This window comes from Hemitrygon akajei, chromosome 6 (assembly GCF_048418815.1).
Source record: "Hemitrygon akajei chromosome 6, sHemAka1.3, whole genome shotgun sequence".
Classification (NCBI taxonomy): domain Eukaryota; kingdom Metazoa; phylum Chordata; class Chondrichthyes; order Myliobatiformes; family Dasyatidae; genus Hemitrygon; species Hemitrygon akajei.
The window spans coordinates 146368900-146392468 of record NC_133129.1 but is presented as its reverse complement, the minus strand read 5'-3'; the positions used below and the strand labels follow the sequence as shown (position 1 = coordinate 146392468).

The 23569-nt window shown below is 39.1% G+C and overlaps 1 protein-coding gene across 3 annotated transcripts in view; it reads right to left on the bottom strand.

Moving 5' to 3' along the window:
* abcc8 (ATP-binding cassette, sub-family C (CFTR/MRP), member 8) overlaps nucleotides 1–23569 on the bottom strand; it is a 184986-nt gene that overhangs the window by 101003 nt on the left and 60414 nt on the right. For all 3 annotated transcript variants that reach the window (XM_073049473.1, XM_073049475.1, XM_073049476.1), the window contains 3 exons: nucleotides 22063–22251; nucleotides 19084–19248; nucleotides 12819–12974 (listed from right to left, as the gene is read on the bottom strand). In XM_073049473.1, the coding sequence (XP_072905574.1) occupies nucleotides 12819–12974; nucleotides 19084–19248; nucleotides 22063–22251 (510 nt within the window). The remainder of the gene's footprint in view (nucleotides 1–12818; nucleotides 12975–19083; nucleotides 19249–22062; nucleotides 22252–23569) is intronic.

The window sequence follows — 23569 nt, the reverse complement described above, 5'->3', positions numbered from 1 at the left end:
TAGGGAAAGTGAACTACGTTTTCAAGGGCGATATCATCAACTTCTATGGAGGTTGGATGGTAGCTGATATAGGAACTGTGTCTTTTTTACATTCAAAACAAGACCCAGGCCTTGGCAAAGGCACTCAGGATACAATGACGGTCTTCAGAGTGCGCTACAATGGCATTGTCGTCTGCATACTGAAGCTCCATGATAGTGGTGGTGCTGACCTAGTTCTTGGCCTTGAGGTTAAAATTCTACACGCAATTATGATCTCCTGTGACAGTTCTTAACCACTGAGGTGAAGGATTACAGCAATTAAGACGGCAAATCGGGAGGGTGCAGTAATGTTTGACTCCTGTCTTGTGAAGAGTTCTGATTCAGCACCACTGTTGCTGAGTACTTAAAAGTTGCCAAAATGGACAGGCACTGAACTGGCAACATTCACTGAATATTCTTGTGAAGTATAAAGTGTCAGATTTTGTTTTGCTGACAAAGGATACTGATGAGAAAACAGGAGATGTGAGAACTTACAAAAACCCAAACATCCAATGTGAAAGTTCCAGAAAGTTTGGCATGTAAATTTTGGCAGTGTTCAGTTTGAATTTGGTTCTGCTGGAAGTAATAATGGTTGTCTCTCGGGGTCCGAGGAAGACTACTTCGTGAAGGGTGGCAGTGTGTTTTTTTTACGAGGCCGAGTTGTGAACTCGACATCAACCCAGCATGGATGGACAGTGCGCTCGGGGGCGGTCTGTCACTGGGTCGAACTTGGGCACCTCCATTCTCGAGCCCGGCACTGATCTCACTGCGCCACCAGCCGACCTGTTGCACAATGTACCCAGTGCATGAAAGATATTGAAGTGGAAAAATCTTGCACAGAGACAATCCCACTCTCTCGGCCTCAGAAGTCAGGATCCAGTGGCACAAAGAATCATTACGTCTGGCAACTTCCTTGGCTGCATTGGATGGCCACGTCCTCTTAAGTGCCCTGCTGCGCCCTACGCATTCCACAATGCGCTGCTGCAATGCCTTCTCAGTTGCTGAACCCCCGGGGTTTCCTCTGCCTGATCTAATTTTGAATTTTCTCCCCATTTAGAAACTAGTCTATGCCTTCATTCCTTCTACCAAAGTGCATGACCATACACCTCCCTATACCATATTCAATCTGACACTTCTTTGCCCACTCTCCCAATCTGTCTGTCCTTCTGCAAACTCCCTGCTTCCTCAACACTGCCTGTCACTCCACCTATCTTTGTATCATCTGCAGAACTGACCACAAAGCCATCAATTCCATAATTCAAATTATTGACATATAAGGTGAAAAATTGGTGTCAACACTGTCCCCTGCAGAACACCACTAGACACCAGCAGCCAACCAGAAAAGACCCATTCCCATTCTCTGCCTCCTTGCAGTCAACCAATTTTCTATCTATGCTAGTATTTTTTCCTGTAATACCATGGGATCTTACCTTATTAAGCAGCCTCATATTCAGCACCTTGTCAAAGGCCTTCTGAAAATTCAAGTACACAACATCCACTGACTCTCCTTTATCTATCCTGCTAGGTACATCCTCAATGAATTCCCTTTACTCTACTATAATACTGGTACTTCTGACTTAATCGAACTGCAGGGCGAATTCTATCATATTATGATCACTGCCTAAAATAGGGGGAGATTTCTGAAATTGGAGGTGCCAATGGACTTGGGAATCCCAGTATCAGGATCCCTAAATTTCAACTTCCAGGTTGAGTTGGACAAATGGAATGTTAGCATTCATTTTGAGAATATTAGAATATAAAAAGGATGTAATGCTGAGGCTTTTTAAGGCACTGGTCAGACCACATGGAGTATTGCAAGCAGTTCTGTGCCCAATATTTAAGGAAGGATACACTGGTATTAAAGAAGGCCCTGAGGAGGTTTACAAGGGCAATCTGGGGATGAAAGAGTTAATGCACGTGAACCATTTGATGGTTTGGCTTATAATCACTGTTCAGAGGAACGAGGGGCTTCCAGTAGTGGGAGAGCCTAGGACCAGAAGGTAGAGCCTCAGAAAAAAAAAAGGCATCCCTTTAGAACAGAGATGGGGAAGAATTTCTTGAGCCATGGATGGTGAAACTGTGGAATTCATTGCCAGAAAGCTGTAGAGGCCAAGTTACTGTGTATATGCCCTCTTCTCATTGTTACCATCAGGAAGCCTGAAGGCACACACTCAGTGATTCAGGAACAACTTCTTCCCCTCTGCCATCTGATTTCTAAATGGATATTGAATCCATGAACACTACCTCACTTTTTTATTATTTCTGTTTTTGCAATATTATTTTAGTCCTGTGGGGATTTGGACCCAAGGACCCAATTTGGTTTGGAATGCTGTTGTTGTTGTTGCTTGCTTCTACTGTTTATATGATTTATTTTGTGTTTTTTACCTCTTTCTCTCTGGGCACGGGGGAGGGGGGGAAGGTTTGGTCTTATTTTTAATTGGGTTCTTTTGGGTTCCTAGCTTTGTGACAGTTTGTAAGCAAACAAATCTCAAGGCTGTCTAATTTATACATTCTTTGATAATAAATGCACTTTGAAACTTGAATTTAACTATTTAATATACATACATACTTTCTGTAATTCATTTCTAATACTTATCATGTATCGCATTGTACTGCCGCCACTAAGTTAACAAATTTCATGACATATGCTCATGATATTAAACCTGATTCAGATTCTGATATTTAAACGGAGGTTGATAGGTTCTTGATTAGTAAAGGTGTCAAAGGTCATAGAGAGATAGCAGGAGTATCGGGTTGAGAGGGAATAATAAAGAAACAATTATCGAATGGTGGAACAGACTCGGTGAGCTGAAAGGCCTGATTCTGGTTTTATGGCCCATTTGAACTCCCATTTACACACTTCAGCCCTGGTTCTGACTCTTGCTTTAAACTCAAAGAATCATAGAGCAAAACAGCATGTGTACAGTCCATGTCATCCATGTTGTCCAACCAGCTAGACCCATATCCTTCCAGGTCCCTCCCCTCCATGTACCTATCCGAGTGCTTTCTAAATTAAATATAGTTGTACCTGCCTCAGCCACTTCCTCTGACAGCTTCTTCTATATAATCACCATCCTCTGCATGTAAAGTTGACCCTCAGGTCACTTTTAAATACTTCCCCTCTCACCCTACATCTAACCCCTGGTTTTAAGCATCCCTACCCTGGGGAAAAGACTGTTATAATCCACCTTATCTATGCTTCTCCTAACTTTAAACACTTCTATAAGGTCTTCTCTGTATTTCTTACATTCTAAGGAATAAAGAACCAGCCTAGCCAAACTAACTCCCCCCAGGTCCCCCCACCCCTCCGAAACTCAGCCCTCTGATTCTGGCAACATCCTCATAAATCTGTCCTGCACTCATTCTAGTTTAACCACATTTTTCCTATTACAAGATAACCAAAACATTGGTGGCCTCACCAATGAGTTAAAAACTGCAGTATAATGACCCACTCCTATATTCATTACCCTGAATGATGAAGGCCAGCATGCTAAATGTCTTTTTCACCACCCTGTCTACCTGTCCTACTGCTTTCAACATACTATGTACTTGGACTTCTTGGTTGTGCCCTGCCATTCATAATGTAGCCTTAACTTAGGTTGACTTTCCAAAATGCATCACCTCACACTTGTCTGTACTGAAATACATTTGCAACTCCTTGACCCACTTCCCTAACCAAGGGAAATCAAGATCCCTTGATCAAGATCAAGATCCTCTGATAATCTATGATGACCTCCTTCATTATCAACAACAACTCCTAATTTTGAGTCATCTGCAAACTTGCTGATCAAGCCATGCAAGTTCACACTCAAAACATTTATATAAATAATTAATAACAGGTCCCAAAACCGACCCCTGTAGCACACCACTAGTCATTAGTTTCCACTTCAAGAAATCACCTTCACCCATTACCTTCTGCTTTCTACTTCCTAGCCAATTCTAAACCCAGTTAACTAGCTTTCCATGGGACATAATCTTCCAGTTCAGCTTTCCATAAGGATCTTTTCAAAGACCTTGCTGAAGTCCAAACAGACAATATCCACTGCCCTACCTTTTTGGATATCTTCTCAAAGAACTCTAAAAGAATTGCCAAACATGATTTCTCATGCTGTCTCCTCTTAATCAGACACTTGCTATTCAGATTCTGTACTTCAGAATTCCTTCCAATAACTTCCCAACCATGAATATCAGGCTGACTGGCCTGTAGTTCCTGCTTGTCCTTGTTACCCTTCTCAAACAATGGAATAATCCTAGGCTCCTTCCAGTCTTCGGGAACTTCACCATTGAGTTATGATGAACCAAATATTTCTGCGAGGACCTTGGCAGTTTCTTCTCTTGCCTCCCACAAAGTTTGAGGATCAACACGGCCAGGCCCTGAACATTTATCCAACTTAATACACTATAAGGTTGTAATTACTTTCTCCCTTATAATATGAATGTTCTCCAAAACATCTCCATTTGTTTTCCTTATCTACTGAGAACCATGATTTTCTCTTCAGTAAATACCAAAATATTTGTTTAAAATCTCATCCATTTCCTATGGCTTGAGATGTAGGCACCCCCGATGAACTCTAAGGAGATCCACTTTCTCTACAATCACTCCTTTACTTTTCATACATTTATAGAATCTCTTGGGATTTCCCTTAACCTAACCTGGCAGATCCATCTCATATCCTCTCTTTATCTTTCTGAATTCCTTCTTAAATGAATTCTTAATCTTTTTATAGTCATCAAGGTACTCATTTGTCCCTCATCTCCAAAACCCAATGTATAATTCCTATTTTTCTAAACCAGAGCTTCAATATCTCTCAACAGACAGGGTTCACTAAACTTGTCAGGTTTACTCACAGGGGCCCCAGCTCCTACTCTATGGCTTTGGTTTCTTGCTCCTTTTAAACTAACTGGTAGTTTGCTTGCTGTACCTCATTTAAACTTACCAGGTTTGTTGGGAAATTTATTATACTCCCGTTCATTATCTAAAAATATGAATTAAAAGTTTACTAGAGTATTAATAGAATAATAGCTGTTAGTTGGATGATGCTAATATGACACCACCAAAGTCCTGGGCATGAGGGATTAATGGAGTTTTACTGCACATCCAAATTGGACCAACAATTGAGGGAACAAATTTGTTCACCATATGCATTTACATGTATTAGGAATTTGCTGTGGTGTTGGCATGACATAGAACAAGATCAACATCATTCAACAATTTTAAAGAATAAAGAATTACATAAAAATAAACTTAGAAGTTAAAGCACTAGAACATCTGAACAAGAATAAAGGTAATCAGTGAGTAAGGCAGAGCTTTGCATTGAATTGCACCCTGTCAGTTGATAATAGACTTTTCCCCAGTTACACGTATGCCCTATAGCTACCGGTCTCCAACTGTTTGTGTACTGCAATCACAACCCATACAATGCAATCTGAATAATCTGAAAACCTCAAACACATCATACTAATCACTTTCAAGACAAGTCTCCTGTTGGGTTTTGGCAGCAGCATGGATTCCTAATTTGTTCATCATTCCTGGACCTTTGAAATTTTCACATTGGCTGTTAGCTAGAGCTACTATTAACTGTCACATGTTTCCTATCAAGTTTAGTGCAGCTCATGTCTCTGACACTTAGTCACTTCCAGTCATATGACATCAGAAACTAAATACTGCCATGTCCTGTGTCCCATAATCAAATATGTGTCCAAAAACAGGTTAGAAATAATCCTCTGTAATCAGTTTTATACATGGATTAGAATAACTTTCATCTTAACTCTTATCTTTCAAATGCAATGGAATACCGTGCCTTTTCAAATACATTATTTGCTTTGGAAACAGTGGGGCTAAACTTCCTGGTTTCTGCAGTGGGAGCAACAAACCCAATGTGTGCTGATGGAGGTCACCAGTCAGAGATAAGTAAATATATGTATGATTCAAGTTGATAGAAGGGGAATGTGGGTTGGATAAAGGATAGAAGTCAAATTAACACAGCACCTTTGCCGGCTTCACAAAATCACAGTGCAGTGTGTTTGCTCATAGGCCTGGTGCAAACCATGTTCTTGGCTCTCACTATCTGCAATTATTCACAATTATTTAATGCCATTTCCGGTACACAAGTGTAAAGGAGAACAAAATAATTGTTACTCCAGACCCAATGAAGCACAAAAACAACCCACAATAAAGTAAAGAATGCAATAATTAAAATATGCAATCAATATAAATACACAAGATAACTTAAGAACATTGATTGATTGTACATCCATAAAGTGTCATGAGGCACAGGAGTGTTTGTGTACACACGGCGACTGACAGGAAATGGTAATGTAGTGGTAGCAGGGGTTGTGAAGGGGTGGGCTAGTGAGTGAAGGTTCGATCAGGCTTGCTGCTTGGGGACACTTTGGCATGGTGGTCCTGGAATGGATGCTACGTAGCCTCCTCCTTGATGGGAGTGGGAGAAACAGTCCATAAGCAGGGAGGCTGGGATGAAGTGATGAAGCATGTTAGGATCTGTGCATCTGTAGAATGATGTGAGTATAGATGAGCACAGTCCAGCTCTCTTGGGCCTGCTCAGAAAGTAGAGGCATTGGTGAGATTTCCTGATGGTGTTCTGGGACCTTGTGTTGAATGAATATTGTGAAAGTGAGGCAGGAGACTAAGCCATTCCTCCCCACCTCTCAAGTATGCAATCAGCAGGCCTATAGATATCAAGAAAATAAAGAAATGTATGAATTACTTCCTTATTGTACTTTTAAAATCATGATCAGTAAACTTCTATTAGTTTCTGCTAAGTCAGGGAGTTGTAAAGTCCTATCTTCTTTCTCTTAAAAACTATGAAATTACCACACAAACTAATTGCCACAAACATTATGCAAAACAAAGCCTTGGATACAGATACAGCAAAAGCAACTCTACTCTACCAATTATTTTTGAAAGCCAATTATAAGGATTTTACATTTTAGTCACATTGATTATTAAAAATGCTGGAGAATAGAGTACAGTATTGCAGTATCACAGCAGGTTTAGAATTGTTTATATATTGCTTTTATATCTTTAAGCTTCGAGTAGCATCATCATATACATCAAGAAAAACATTCTTTCTACCTCTCGCATACTTTCATAAGTTTAACTTTATGGCTATCATGGATAAATAATGAATGACAATTTGTCATTTTCACTACTAGTAAAGGAACCATGTTAACACTGTTCCCTCTAAACCAGTGGTTCCCAACGTGGGGCATACGCCCCACAGGGGGGGTAATTTGATTTTTAAGGGGGGCAATTCGAGAATGAGTTATTAACAGTGAATTTTTTCTAGTAAGTCTGTGTGAGTATGAGTGTGTGTGCGAGTTAATACATATGTGTATATACATATGCATACATAAAAATACTTGTGTGTATGTACATGTGTAATTGCGTATGTACTGTATATATAGTGTATCACCATCATTACAACCATCAAATGGCTTTCATAATTAAATTAATGAATTGACTGATGTAGGAAGGAACGAATGAACAAGTCCAAATGCGTAAGAAACTCGTACGAGGTCGCGCCAATGCTGCTTTTTGCAGTAGCTTTCGGTTCTTGGTGGTGTGAAGGTGTGTACATTGCGTCATCTCTTTTAAACGGTGTATCTGTCTTTGTATGCTGTAGAAGCGAATCGGCATTGTTTTATTTATTTATTATTATTATTTTAATATCACTTAATGTTCTTTTTTTTTACAATTTCTTAGTAATTTCTTCCTCATAACTTTAACAGTCCTTTGGTTCTTTTATTTTTCTCTTTCATGAATGCCATGTTCTTTGGAAGCTTGTTTAAACCAAGTTAATGGTCTTTTAGGCTTCCTCCAGGTGAATAGGAGTTCACTTTTTGAATAATAAGAATTATATATCAACACAGGGGGCATCAGGATTTTAGAGGTGATGAGGTGGGGCATGGCCAAAAAAAGGTTGGGAACCACTGCTCTAAACTGTGCGGCCATGCATTACAGTGCCTATAAAATGTATTCACTCCCCCACCCCTGGAAGATTTCATATTTTATTGTTTTACAACATTGAATCACGGTGGATTTAATTTGGCTTTTTAGACACTGTTCAATAGAAAGAGACTCTTTCATGTCAAAGTGAAAGAGATCTAAATTAATTACAAATATAAAACTCAAAATAATCGACAGCATAAGTATTCACTCCCTTTTAATATGACACACTAAATCATCACCGATGTAGCCAATTGGTTTTAGAAGTCACATGATTCCTTAAATAGAGATCTGTATTTGGAGACCTGTGTGCAGTCAAGGTGTTGCAATTGATTGTAGTAAAAATACTCTTGTATCTGGAACATACAATGGCTGGTGAGTCAGTATTCTGCCAAAAACTACACCATAAAGACAAAAGAACACGCCAAGCAGCTCCACAAAAGGGCATTGAAAAGCGCACGTCAGGAGATGCATACAAGAAAATTTCCAAGTCACTGAATATCCCTTAGAGTACAGTTAAGTCAATCATCAAGAAACGGAAAGAATACGAAACAGCTGTAAATCTGCCTGCAGCAAATAATAGATGACAGACAATAAAGGCCCCAGCACCAATCCCTGTGGCACATCACTAGACACAGGCCTCCAGTCAAAGGAGCAACCATTTTCTACCACTCTCTGGCTTCTCCCACACGCCAATGTCTAATCTAATTGACAACTTCATCTCGAATGTCAAGTGATTGAACCTTCTTGACCAACCTCCTGAGCAGGACCTTTTCAAATGCCTTGCTAATGTCCATGTAGGCAACATCCACTGCCTTGCTTTCATCCACTTCCCTGGGATGTAACATAAATACAACAAAAGGGAGTATTACTGATGAGCATTTACCTGTTCCAGTTATAAATGATAATGAGAATTTCATGATTATCTTTGAGCTTTTAATTTCTGGGGTTATCTTCGAAGGTTTGTACCACAAATAGTGTGTGATCTATGTGCATGCCTGAAACTCTGGCCTAAAAATTCAGACATTCAATGGTGTTTGTTAATTCTAAGCTCCAGAAAAAAAAAAGATTTCTCTCCTGTTTGGTGTGCATTTACAAGCAATTCTTATTCTAAATGCACCACTGCAGTCACTCAATTGGACAGTTTCAGTTGTCAATATTTCTTGCATATCTGTCAGAATTTTCAAGTCAGCTGACAATATTCCTCATTCAACATACCTTTTGGCACAATGATAGGTAAATTAGAACATGTCGTTTCAAAGAGCTCCTGGAACACACATGTTTTATTAATTGTTCTTCAGGCCTGAGATCCCACTCAAGTCATATAACATAGGTCAGCTCTATTACTTATCTCCTCTGCTGCCTCAACATTACTATCACATTAACAGCTGTCCACCCATTTCATCCCCTTCACGTCCAAACAACGCAAGCACCTGGTCTTTGATTGGGGCCTCAATGTCCAGCCAGCACACTGTCTGCAAACAGTCCCCGGAGACTGATCTCATACATTCAACTCTGCTATTCTCATAGAACTTGGCCCTACTTGAACATCTCAGGCTCCACAGTGCACCAAAGAACATCCATCAATTGATTAGCAATACCCAATGTCTTGTGCACTAATGAAGCAGGTAGCAAAGGCTTCTTGACCGAAATAATAAATGGCACATCCTACCTATAATTTTATGAAGTGCAAAATAAATCCTAAGTAATTTTACTTTTAATTCTAAGCACTCTCAGTGGTGATTTAGTGCAGTGGAAATAAAGGGAATAGTGCAGCTCTTTTGTTTGTAAATCTCAGAGGCTATCCTCTTTTCCTTGAAGGAATGTAACACCATTGGGTACATTGATATCACAAAAACTATAAGTTTCCAGCAGTCTTCTTTGGGGATTAACACTAAAATAACGCCATTAAAAATTAAAACTTTTTTAAAATCAATTTAGAATATAGTAACTTCATCATTACTAACACTTGTACCTAATAAAGGGGCCAATGAGTGTATGCTGATTATGTTCCCAGGTTACCGGGCTTACATGAGGCTTTGCAAGATCATGAGTTCCATGCCAACTACTGAGACCTGTAGTGATGGCCCACTGTAACAAAGGGGCAAGAAAAGACCCATTTCCTGTCATCATTTGGAACTACTGTACTTCCACAATTTATTTCTTCTTTAAATATTTTTGGACTGTTTGTAATACTGGCAAGCTAATTTTGATTGACCACCCATGGAGGTGGCAGTCCTGGAATAACATAATGCTGACAATGTTTACTAACTGCTAAGGAAATTCTGTATTTTAGTTCAGCAATGAAGAAGGATATATCTAGGTCAGAATACTATGTGACCAGAGGGAAGCATGGAGGTGATCATACTTTGAATCATCTGTATATGACTGCCAAGAATTTTAATGTAGGAATGCAAGCATGTCACAGGACCCAGACTGCATCAGATTACAACTCAGAAGCATTTTATAATTGATAAGAACCATAAGGGAAAAGTGCTCTATGCATACATGCACCACATACACATTGCCCATTGGTTCCAGGCATAAGCAGCTTAACCAATCATCTCTAAACAAACTGCTGCTCGGCACATGTACAATGCGGCAAAACATTGTGGACCTCGTTTCAGCAGGAGCCAAATGAATGTCCTTCCTGACCTCTGAACAACTTTCTTACTCATATCCTCCATATCAAATACCTTTAAAAATAAAGTTTGACAGTGCTGGAGCCAATCAACAGGTCAAGCAGCATCTTTAGACAGAGACACAGATTTAATATTTCAGGCTGTTGGCCTTCCTATCATGCTGGGAACTGAGAAAACAAGTATGTTTTAAGTTGGTTGAAAGGGGAAAGGTGTGAAAATAAAGGGAATGTATGTGATGGAGTGGAGAGTAGGGGATTACAGGTGGAACAAATGTTATTGATGCCATCTAAGTGAATTGATTTTATTTTTCTCAATACAGTCCATTCACTTCCCTCTATTTATATTTCCTCTGGAGCACCTTTGGTCAGTATTTTCTACTTACTAACCTAAAATATGATGTTCCATGAATAAACTAAAGAGGCTATGAAATGAATGCATTACAAACTTTGATCAGGACACTCATAGCATTAACTTGAATGAATTACTTTTTGAAATGCAGCAACTATTAAAAAGGTAACATGACAGCTGATTTGGATACAGTACATGAACCAAGTGGACAGTTAATCTGAAGACAGAGACTGCAGATGATGGAATCCTCTTTGAGCTAGTTAATCTACTCTTCTCCAATTCTCCAAAAACATCTGAGAACTGAACCTGACTGCAGCAATGTTGGAAAATGGGAATGGAATGCCACAGAAATCCATGGACATTTGTAGTGGGCTTATCTAAAGTGAATACAAATGATTTACCACTCTTTACAAAATCCTAGTCAACTTGTGCTCAATTACTGCCATATGCTAGAATTCACATTCTTCCAACTTAAAAGTGAAAGTTCCACTAGCTAAAGGCAATTCACTTATTTGTTCATGGGTGGTAACTGTCACTGGCAAGACCATAGGTTACTGTCCATCCCAACTGGCCATTGCAGAAGGCACCCATTTCACAATTAACCACATTAATGTGTCTGGTCACAAATACAGCAGACCAGATAAGCATGGCAGATTTCCAGTATCATGTAGCCAGCACTAATTCCATCTAATATTTTGTTTTATTATAGTTTAATTTACTGAGTTGAATTCAAATTTGTCATTTGCAAGATTTAACTTGAGACTCTTGACAGTCCAGGCTTCTTGCTATAATAATCCAGTGATTTAGTTATAATGACACTACAGCCAATGGAATACTATTCCAAAAGCTTAAACAATTTTTAATGAGGAAATCTGAGGTGCTCGTAGTAGACAATTTGTACACCGAGTCTGCAAGATAACTCAGCCACTCTTAATTGTAAAAATGTTATAAATGATCAAAAATTGACTATTTGAAGAAGTTTGGTACATCTGTATTCTCTGCTACATCAATCTCCAATCACTGACCCTCTCTTTATCAAATGTTTATCAAATGACTCTAACACAATCTGCCACTATTCAGAGTTCCCACCTCAGGCTCACTAACACTTTTAGATAAAGCAACACACACAAATTGCTGAAGGAACTCAGCAGGTCAGGCAGCATCTATGCAAATGAATAAACAGTTGACGTTTCGGGTTGAAACCTTCTTCAGGACTGAAAAGGAAGAGTGAAGATAACAGAATAAAAAGGTGAGGAGAATGGCAAGGAGGCTATCTAGAGGGTGGTGGGTGAAGTCCAGTGGGTGGGAAAGTTAAAGGGCTGGAGAAGAAGGAACCTGATAGCAGAGGAAAGTGGACCATAGTAGAAAGGAAAGAAGGAAGGGACCCAGGGGAAAGTTATGGGCAGGTAAGAAAAGGTGAAAGGCCAGCCAGAGCTGGGAATAGAACAAGAGTAGAGGGGGGAGTGAAATTTTTTTTTAGCAGAGGACAAGATCAATATTCATACCATCAGGTTGGAGGCAACCCAACCTGATGAGACCTAGTTTCATCAGCTTGATAGAGGCCTAGTTTCTGAGAAGGTCACACAGGTATTATAGCATGGACAAATTCATACTGCATCGAATTCCAGTTTTTCAGTGGACCCTTGTCTGTGCTTTACTGGACAGTCACTGGAAGAGGTTTGAGACAAAATATTTGAATAAAAATTGGGGACATGCTGAAGTGATGCATATTAGGCTCACTTTCTAGCAGGTTTATGATCTGCTTAATACTCTAACACCCATCACTGAAGTTGAGGTGCCATTAGCTTAAGAAGTTCAGCATTAGTATCCCAAAAAATTACCTGCACAGGCATAGCCCATAGATTGGGAGAGAGAAAGAAAAACCACATCAGCTGGTTTGTGTCAATGGCGACCAGATTGCAAATCTGTCCTACCGTCATCTCTCCCATGGACATATTTGAAGTTGACAAACGAAGAATCTTATTGTAGATCTTCGCCTGAAACGAAATAAGCTATTATTAGTAACTATGTTGAAAATCTTTCATGCAAAATATTTGAATAAGACTAAAACTGACACAACTTAAATAACTGTAAGTAATTTTAAATAATAAGAAATCAAAGTAATGCACCCACAAAGCAAGTGAACATTCCTCACTCAACAACCAATCCTATCTTGCATTGATACTCTGATAAAGACCCTGACTTCACACTTTGATGGTTCTGATCCGTGACCTCTGCTCTAGATGTCTCTTTTTCCTGCAAAATCCCAGCCCTAACCCGTCCATACTAGATTTTCTTTGTGTACTTCTCACTGGTGAGAAAGAAAGGTCTTGATTATAAAAGACTTTGGATCTTGCTCTCGCTTTAGTCACACACACTTTCATTTCCAAGCGTTGGCCTTCAAGCAGTTTTACTTGTTTGTCATGATTGAACTTAGTAACAAGTATTTACCAATCAGGTTCAAAGCATGTTTTTAGCTGCATCTCCAAAGTCATAAAATTTGCTTCATTGTTTGGACATGTCACAGTCACTGGGAATGTTAACACAAAGAACTGAAGATATTTGCAACATATGCAGTCCATTTCAGCAAGAAGGGAGTCACTGATGTACTCTTTTTCAAGAGATTTATAAATATATGATTCTCTTTTAATAGAGGTTGCTAATTATGTAGCTTGGTAATGTTTCCTGGCTTCCTCAAGAATCAGTATGCAATCATTAGTGTTCTGTCGTTATCTGGCCAATGCACTGCAAGTTGAAAGATTTCCATTCTCTCAATATCCAGCTAATGTGTGACTAGTCACGGCCCGTCAGTAGCATTAGTGTTGAGTATCCAGGTTGCAGTCATGATGTGCTTATTCAGCAGTAGTCCAATATACCATTGATACTTCAGCCATTTTGATAAAAGGGTTCGCCTTTCGATAACTACACACCCTACACTCAACACAAATACTGAAGGAACTCAGCACCCTACACTCTAGTCTTTCAACTTGTCATGCAACTTGGTTATATTATGGATAGGAAATGAATGGAAGGTTATGGGCTGAGTGTGGGCCAGTGGGACTAGATGACTGTAAACATCGGCACGGACTAGAAGGGCCGAGATGGCCTGTTTCTGTGCTGTAATTGTTATATGGTTAACTTGCAACTAATAATGAAAAGTAAACATCCACTAGCATGCTAAAATAATAATTCTACTGCTTGCACTGCTATACACAGCAGACATAGTCTCAAGATTTACAGTTGTCTACTCCATGATGCACTAATCAACTATTCTGAGAACTCAGTCACAAACAAGAGAAAATCTGCAGATGCTGGAAGTCCAAACAACACAGACAAAATGCTGGAGGAACTCAGCAGGTTAGGCAGCATCTAAGGAAAAGAGTACAGTTGATGCTTCAGGCCGAGACCCTTCATCAGGACTGGAAAAAAAGATGAGGAGTCAGAGAAACCCAGTCCTTCCCCAGAAAGCAACTGCAGAACTGACGGAGGATGAAGAAAAAGGGAGGGTTCCAGCAACTTGCATAGCTCCTTTCTTGTCTTGCCATCCATGACCAACTTATTTAATTGTGCAGCCCTTAGACAAGCCCAAATTTCACTTCCATAAACTGTCCACAGCAATCTTTTTCTCTGTCGCTAATCATTACAGCTGCCTCTCAGATAAAGATTATGAAAAGGCAAAATTAAAATAAAAATTTCCAATCCAAACATTTAGTTCAATAGTTCCGTTTAATATCCGAGAAATGTATATAATATACATCTTGAGATTCTTTATCTTCCTAGACATCCATGAAACCGGAAGAGTGGCCCAAAGAATGAGTGACAGTAAAGACAACAAGAGTCCCAAAGCTCCCCTCTCCCCTTCCCACACACAAGCAGCAGCACACCACCCCCACCCCCACCCCCTTTCGTAAAAAACCATCAGCACCCTCCACCCACCCAGCATGAATAGCAAAGCTCCCAAGAAAGACCATGATCTTCAGTGCATCAAAACTTAATTGTTCACCCAACAATTTTATGTACCACAGGCTCTCTCCCCCCCAAATAAAGGGATCAAGAAGTGTCCCCTTTCACAGTGAGAGGAGAGACATAACAAAACAACTCACTGATTTACAGTGTTAACAATCTATCATGCCACTTCTTTTTCAGAGTTCTGTGACTCTGGAATCGGCAACTATCTTTCCCCCACTGACCAAAAGTGCCAAAAAGTGTAGAGCCGTCAACTAATAACTCATCTTCCAATGATGCTTGAGTTTGAGGTACCTACACTGATTCTTGTGCTTTGATACAATGAAAATTCTGGGACTATGGAAGGTTGCTGTATGAGAATCACCTGGTTACTAGTGAATACATCAAATTTAACATCCTCTCCATCAGGCCATACAGAGCTGGGCCTTTCTAACGTAATGCCCAGAGTCTTTTGGAAAGTTTCTAGAATTCCACAATGATTTCCCATTCCTGCTGCATGCACATGAGAAAGTTAAAACTAGCTTTAAGTAGAACAAGCTATCTATTCATAAAATTGGATTCTTTGCTGAAGAACTAAGCCATTAACAGTGTGTTAGATACTGGTTAGTTATCAAAATCATTATAATGTGCAGGCAATTAAAATTTAATGTTCTTGAGTTCTGCAACTGCTTCTGTGGGCTATCTGATTTAACCTCCAAATACACCACTTCTTTCTACCATGTAAAGCTGACTATTGAGATATTTATCATCTTTTCAGTAATCTAATAATCCAGATTTTTAGATTTTAATGATCCATGAGGTGAAAGTTACCCATGAAAAGGTGAGCAACATAACGGATAGAGGTTGGATTTTGATTTATAAGCAACTCAATTTTCAATTCAAGTGATTGTTAAACCCACGCTATGGATTTATGTAATATGAGGCCCAGTGATATTAGTCACTTCAGAATGTCATATTTTTATTTGAGTTACTTATCTAGAGGTTGCTGAACTATTCATTCACTTGCCTATAGATAAACAGAATATTTGCAAACATTTTCTGGTGAATACAGAACAGTCAATCACTGCAAAAGTCCTCCCCACCACTGAGCACAGCCACAAGGAGTGCTGCTACAAGAAATCATCACAGACCACCACCATTCAGGCCACGCTCTCTTTTGCTGCTGCCGTCAGTAAGGGCATACAGGAGCCTCATGTTCTACACTGCTATGTTCAGGATCAGTTAGTACCCTTCAACCATCAGGCTCCTGAGCCAGTGAGGATAACTTCGCTCACCTCAACACTGAACTGATTCCACAAACTATGCACCCACTTTCAAGGACATTGCAGGTTAAAATGTTCAGCATGGACTAGGTTGACCAAAGGGCCTGTTTCTATGTTGTACTTTTCTATGACTAACATATGTTCTCCATTATTTATTCATTATTATCTTTTTTTCGTGTTTACACAGTTTATTTTATTTTGCACATTGGTTGTCAGTCTTTGTGTGTAGTACTTAAATATTTATATTGTATTCCTGCAAGAAAATTGAATCTCAGTGTAGTATATAGTGATATTGATATTCTTCTGCATTATATGTACAGTAAATAATAAATACATTGGAAAACATTGTTTCTTGAGGTTGTTTTTTGCTAAGTGCTGTTGATTTTCTCACTCCACTTTCTCGTATTAATTCCTTCTTATTGCCAAAAGGCCTTCATATCATCATATCAAGAAGATTACTTGTGTTCAAAACAGTAAAATATTAATTTATTTATTGACTTGGAACATACAAGTCAAAAACTTCCAACCGAAAGGTTGCATATAAGATACTGTAATACAGATTTAGCTTCCTTCATGTAACCAACTGTCTGGTCTTTCCTGGGTTCTGGTTTACTATACCCAAAGCTGCTAATTACCGTACCCCACAATCTGCCCTGGTTTTGATCTGGTTCCCCTTTTGCAATACCTTGCCTATCACCACTATACACCTCTATCTTTACAATTCAGTTACTGTATATGGCTTCAGTGAATTTTAATTGTAGCCTCACTGTTCCTTCCTAGGTCAAACTGCTCCCTAGCACATAACTGTTATTGTTTCTATGCCTCATTAAATAGTTCTGCATTTAATGTACAAGACTAGCGTGGGTCAAAATCCATAGGGTCAAAATAATTCTCTTTAATTATTTGGACGTCATTTGGAAGCTATAAATAGGCTAACACTTGAGTGTTTCACTTTGGGGAGGTTTCATCTTCCAAACTGCTGAGACCTTGTTTTCATCCTTGTCACTAAAGATTCACAATACAGTTCCCTACCACAGTAAGTGAGGAGAAATTCAGAGGATTTGGGGATAATACTTGATTGTCACACTCTATAAAAAATGATAGAGATTCCTTAGATAGTGTGACAAGACACAAAAGCAAACATTAGAAATCATAGAATGATTGAAAGATTACATCTTAGAAGGGATTAAATTGATTAACTCTTTTCCGATCTGCACAGATATAATGGGTCATTTGGAAACTTAATAACGGATACATGATTCTTAAGCCTGTTGTGTGTTAAATCTGCAGACTTGGTACCTTGTGCTACCAGAGATCTCTAATGTCTCATCAAATCTGAAAATTTTTTTGGGAGGCGGAATCTTCCACCTACAAGTGATCACTTGTATCTCTCAGGCAGGGGTAGAAAATCAGATCGAAGTGGCAGATTTTAGAAACTAGTTCTGCATTGGATGACACAGGTGATAAGGATAAGGAAAAAGAGGAGGGGAACTTAGAAACAACATGCCTTCAAATTGTTTGTGCCTACCTCAATCTGTTCTGTCAATGCAAAAAACAGTTAAAGAAAGTTAAAGACATTAAGTTAGGTCATCCCAACAGTTCACACTCACGCTGTTCATTGATTTAAAGACCCTCATGAAAATTGAGTCAAGTTGTTAATGACTCAACAATGCCTCAGCAGATTTTCAGCTATTAATCAAATTTCCAGTTAAAAACTAGAGCATTTAGCTGACTTTTCATGAATGCGTTTTATGTTCGGGAAAGGAATGACCATATCCAAAGAAGAAGAGTAGGTCCAGCAATTGCAGAGCATTGCCAGTGAATTTTGGATAACATCCTTTGACTTCTGCTTTTACAAGCTTTTCAAATGCTCCCATGACACCAGTTACACAAATTAAACTATTTTAGTGGATATTTTATGCAGGTGGGCAACATGATACAAAATACCTGAATTTCAGGTACAAAAATATCAGAAGAACATTAATTTATTATATCAACAGAATTTCACTCCTATGGTCTTTCTAAATAAGAATGATAACTTGGAGGGGAAAATTAGTGCTCCTACTCCTTCCTTGTACCAGGAGCAAACAGTACAAATTGTACATTATTGGTTTGATTTTATGTTTACACAAACCACAGTGCACCAAAAATCAGGACTGGGATTTTGGTGGTATGGATTTCTAGTGTAAAACTGCAACAGTTATATTGAATTTCAACTACCTCATGTCAACTTGATTGTTTTTATTGTTTACTGCACATCCTGTGTTTGGGTTACCAATTATTTTGCATTTAAGGATAAAGGGGAAGCCTTTTAGGACCGAGATGAGGAAAAATTTCACACAGAAAGTGGTGAATCTGTGGAATTCTCTGCCACAGGAAACAGTTGAGGCCGGTTCATTGGCTATATTTAAGAGAAGTTAGATATGGCCCTTGTGGCTAAAGGGATCAGGGGGTATGGAGAGATAGCAGGTACAGGGTTCTGAGTTGGATGATCAGCCATGATCATACTGAATGGTGATGCAGGCTCAAAGGGCCGAATGGCCTACTCCTGCACCTATTTTCTATGTTTCTATGTTTACAGAAAGCAGAGCAGGAAAGAAGATAATCCGTTAGCACAATGCTATATTTAACCATGTTATATAAATAACACACGATCCACTTACCATCATTAATATTTAAAGAAAAAAACTATTTTCTATTAAAATATGCACTACAGTTCATGTTTGAATACATTACACCTATTGCCATAACAACACACGTTTGGAATTGCGCCTCCTCAGGACTCAAAATTAGTGCTCTATTAAGTAGAAAACAACTGATTGGAAACGGTACATGTCAAATCTCCTGAATGAACACACACTAATCAAAGTTCAGGTACCTGAATTGCTCCTCGTAGGTTGATTCCTGTTTCTATGGCAACATAGTAAGATGCTTGAAGAAATGTCCTTTGCAAAAGCAGAGCAAGGAACAAGAGAACTGCAATAACATAAGCATTGGCCAAGAACTCCTGTGAGGAAATGAAGTAAACGCCCAGTATTTTGACCTGCAGAGACCAAAGGTTGTCTGTAAGTTTCCATCAGCAGTGCATTTTTAGAAGCTATCATTTCTCGACAACATGTACATCATCGGATGATTTAATTATTCAAACATTATTGAGTCCAAAATATGATCTGGATGTAAATTTATTTAAATCGGTTTATTTGTAGAGGAGGAGTGTATAAAAAATGTCTGTTATTTACACATGGAAGAGTCCAACTCTTCTCTTTCACCTATACTTCTTAACATGACCTCTGACCTTCAAAGATTTGTGAACACACATGCTAAGTTTGCTCTGTTCCTATTTCTGAGAGTACTACCATTCATTGTGTATTTCTTTGCCTTGCTTGCTCTCACTTGCATAATCATACATCATTGGAATTAGTTGCACTTTCTATTTTTCTGCCTCTCAGTTTCCTACATTATGCAGCTTTCTTCTTCAGTATTAACTTCATCACTACCTCTTACATTATCTATGAATGTTATAACTTTGTATATCACATGTTAATCTTTAATAAGACATTATTATAATAAAGGAAAACCAGAGATGCTGGAAATCTGAAATAAAAGCAGGAAATCATAACCGAAGAGATTCTACAGATACTAGAAATCCAGAACAACACCCACAAAATTCAGGAAGAACTCAGCAGGTCAGGCAGCATCTATGGAAATGAATAAACATTGTGTGTGTTGGCAAAACAGGTCTTGAAAAACATCTGATCTGATGTAAGATGAAGTGTCTTCGATCTAAACTTTTACTGTTTTGCTTTCCGCAGATGTTGCCTGACTTGCTGAAGTTTTCCAACACTTCTTGCACTTTTCTTTTATTGTTATTATTACGTTTGAAAAAGTAATTATAATAGAATTTAATACATGGGAGTGGTACATCATGCAGCTGTTCTTGAATTATTGCTTTGTAATAAATGTATGTTAACAAATACAGTATTCTTTATTATCAGAACTTGGAGAGTTTATTACAGGAATACATTAAGACTGTAAGATATAGGAAATTTGGCCTATCGAGTCTGCTCTGCCATTTCATCATGGCTGATCCAATTTTCCTCTCTTCCCCAATCTCCTGCCTTCTCCCCATATCCCTTCATGCCCTGACCAATCAAGAATCTATCAACCTCTGTTCTTAAATATACATTAAGACTTGACCTACACAGTTGCCTGTGGCAAAGAATTCCACAGATTCAGTACTCTCTGGCTAAAGAAATTGCTTCTCATCTCCATTCTAAAAAGATGCCTGTTTATTCTGAGGCTAACCCTTCTGGTCTTAGACTCCCCCACCATAGAAAACAGCCTCTCCATATCAACTCTATAAAGGGCTTTCACCCTTGCTTCAATGAGGTCACCCCTCAGTCTTCTGAATTCTAGTGAATACAGGCCCAAAGCCATCTATCATTCTTCATATGACAAGTTATTCAAACCTGAAATCATTTAGGCAAACCTTCTCCAGTTTCAGCACATCCTTTCTAAGATAATGGGCCCTAAACTGCTCACAATACTCCAAGGGAGGCCTCAGTAGTACTTTATAAAGTCTCAACATTACATTCTTGCTTTTATATTCTAGTCCTCTTGAAATTAATGCTAACATTGCATTTGCCTTCCTCACCACAGACTCAAATCTTTAAAATTAATCTTTAGAATATCCTGCACAAGGACTCCCAAGTCCCTTTGTATCTCAGTTTTTTTTTGTATTTCCACTACGTTTAGAAAATTGGCAAAAGAAAAGAAAGGGTTGACAAAGTGCATGACCATACACTTCCTGACACTGTATTCCATAGACGCTGCATGGCCGGACGAGTTCCTCCAGCATTTTTCGTGTGTTGCCAGGGTTTCCAGTATGTGCAGATTTTTCCTTGATTGTATTCCATCTGTCATTTCTTTGTCCATTCTCCTAATCTGTCTAAGTCCTTCTGTAGCCTCTCTACTTCCTCAAAACTATCTGCCCTTCCACCTATCTTCATATTGTCTGCACACTTCACAACAAAGCCACCAATTCCATCATCCAAATCACTGACATAAAAAGCATTAAGCTAATTAACATGATTTATTTTAATATGGTGTGGTTTAGTTTCAACTACTGAAGTAATTTAACTCAACATGTGCGGCAATATTTAAATAAATGAATTTTGAATAAGGTTTCAAACTTCGAATAATTATTATAAATGATTGTTATCTCTCAATAATAATAGAGAAGATAGAAGATCTGTCATTTCAAAACCTGTAAGCTGAATTTATTTTCAACTCATTGATATCAAATTTAATGTGATCTTTTCTGTAACTGACCTTGTGTAACCTGTTTTGAAACCTTCACTCATTGTAGTGCTTTTTTAAAAAAAATTACAACATGGAAACTGCTGCCTGATTGAGAATCCTGCTGGATTTTCACGTTACTGTGGGTTTACAATGTTATAGCTATTATCAGTACGGCAAGTTTAATCCGATGGTGTGGCCGGTGTGCTGCAGGAACATACAAATATTACAGCAAGAAAATAAATCCAGTTTAAGAAGGATGCCAGTTAGATGAATACAAAGACATCCTGTTGCTATTTGAAATAGTCCTCATTAAAATAAACTGGAAGAACAGGATGCCTAAAAGAGAAATCCCTGACACTCTATCTGTTCCATTTCTGAACTATGAGTTATAGAACTTGTGCACTATCAGATAACACAAGCAATAAATTCATGGGGATTTTCTGCATATTATTAACAGACGATCAAACTAACTACACTGGGTTGTATGACATAGATTTCTGATTGACCTGAACAGATGCTAGAAATGTGCTTTGGAGTAGCAATAATATTGTTGTACCTGTGGACGAAATGTTTTGTTTTCATTGCTCAGGTGATGTACAATCCCAGAGATACAGAGTGGGCCTGCAAACCCCAGCAAGTCAGCCATAATACGGAACGTGCTGCTGAGAATGATTGGGCGACCAAAAGCCTGCCGCAGCACACGCCAAAAAAGCTTTGAGTCCTGAGGCCCAACAGTACCCTTCTTCTGTAATAGAAGGTAAAACATGTTAGAAACATAGAACCATTTAAAACCTACAACACAATATAGGCCCTTCGGTCCATAAAGTTGTGCCAAACATGTCCCTGCCTTAGAAATTACTAGGCTTACCTATAGCCCTCTATTTTACTAAGCTCCACGCACCTATCTAAAAGCCTCTTAAAAGCCCCTATTGTATCCACCTCCACCACTGTTGCCGGCAGCCCATTCCATGCACTCACCACTCTCTGAGTAAAATACTTACCCCTAACATCTCCTCTGTACCTACTCCCCAGCACCTTAAACCTATGTCCTCTTGTGGCAACCATTTCAGCCCTGGGAAAAAGCCTCTGACTATCCACACGATCAATGCCTCTCATCATCTTGTACACCTCTATCAGATCACCTCTCATCCCCCTTTGCTCCATGGAGAAAATCCTCAATCCTTGTAAATCTCCTCTGCACCCTTTCTATGGCTTCTACATCCTTCCTGTAGTGAGGCGACCAGAACTGAGCACAGTACTCCAAGTGGGGTCTGACCAGGGTCCTATATAGCTGCAATATTACCTCTCAGCTCCTAAATTCAATTCCACGATTGACAAAGGCCAATACACCATATGCCTTCTTAACCACAGAGTCAACCTGCGCAGCTGCTTTGAGCGTCCTATGGACTCAGACCCCAAGATCCCTCTGATCCTCCACACTGCCAAGAGTCTTACCATTAACACTATACTCTGTCATTATATTTGACGTACCAAAATGAACCACTTCACATTTACCTGGGTTGAACTCCATCTGTCACTTCTCAGCCCAGTTTTGCATCCTATCAATGTCCCGCTGTAATCTCTGACAGCTCTCCACACTACACACAACTCCAACCTTTGTGTCATCAGCAAACTTACTAACCCATCCCTCCACTTCCTCATCCAGGTCATTTATAAAATTCACAAAGAGTAAGGGTCCCAGAACAGATCCCTGAGGCACACCACTGGTCACTGACCTCCATGCAGAATATGACCCATCTACAACCACTCTTTGCCTCCTGTGGGCAAGCCAGTTCTGGATCCACAAAGCAATGTCCCCTTGGATGCCATTACTTTCTCAGTAAGTCTTACATGGGGTACCTTATCAAATGCCTTGCTGAAATCCATATACACATCTACTGCTCTTCTTTCATCAATGTGTTTAGTCACATCCTCAAAAAATTCAATAAGGCTCGTAAGGCATGGCCTGCCCTTTGCAAAGCCATGCTGACTATTCCTAATCATATTATGTCTCTCCAAATGTTCATAAATCCTGCCTCTCAGGATCTACTTCATCAACTTAC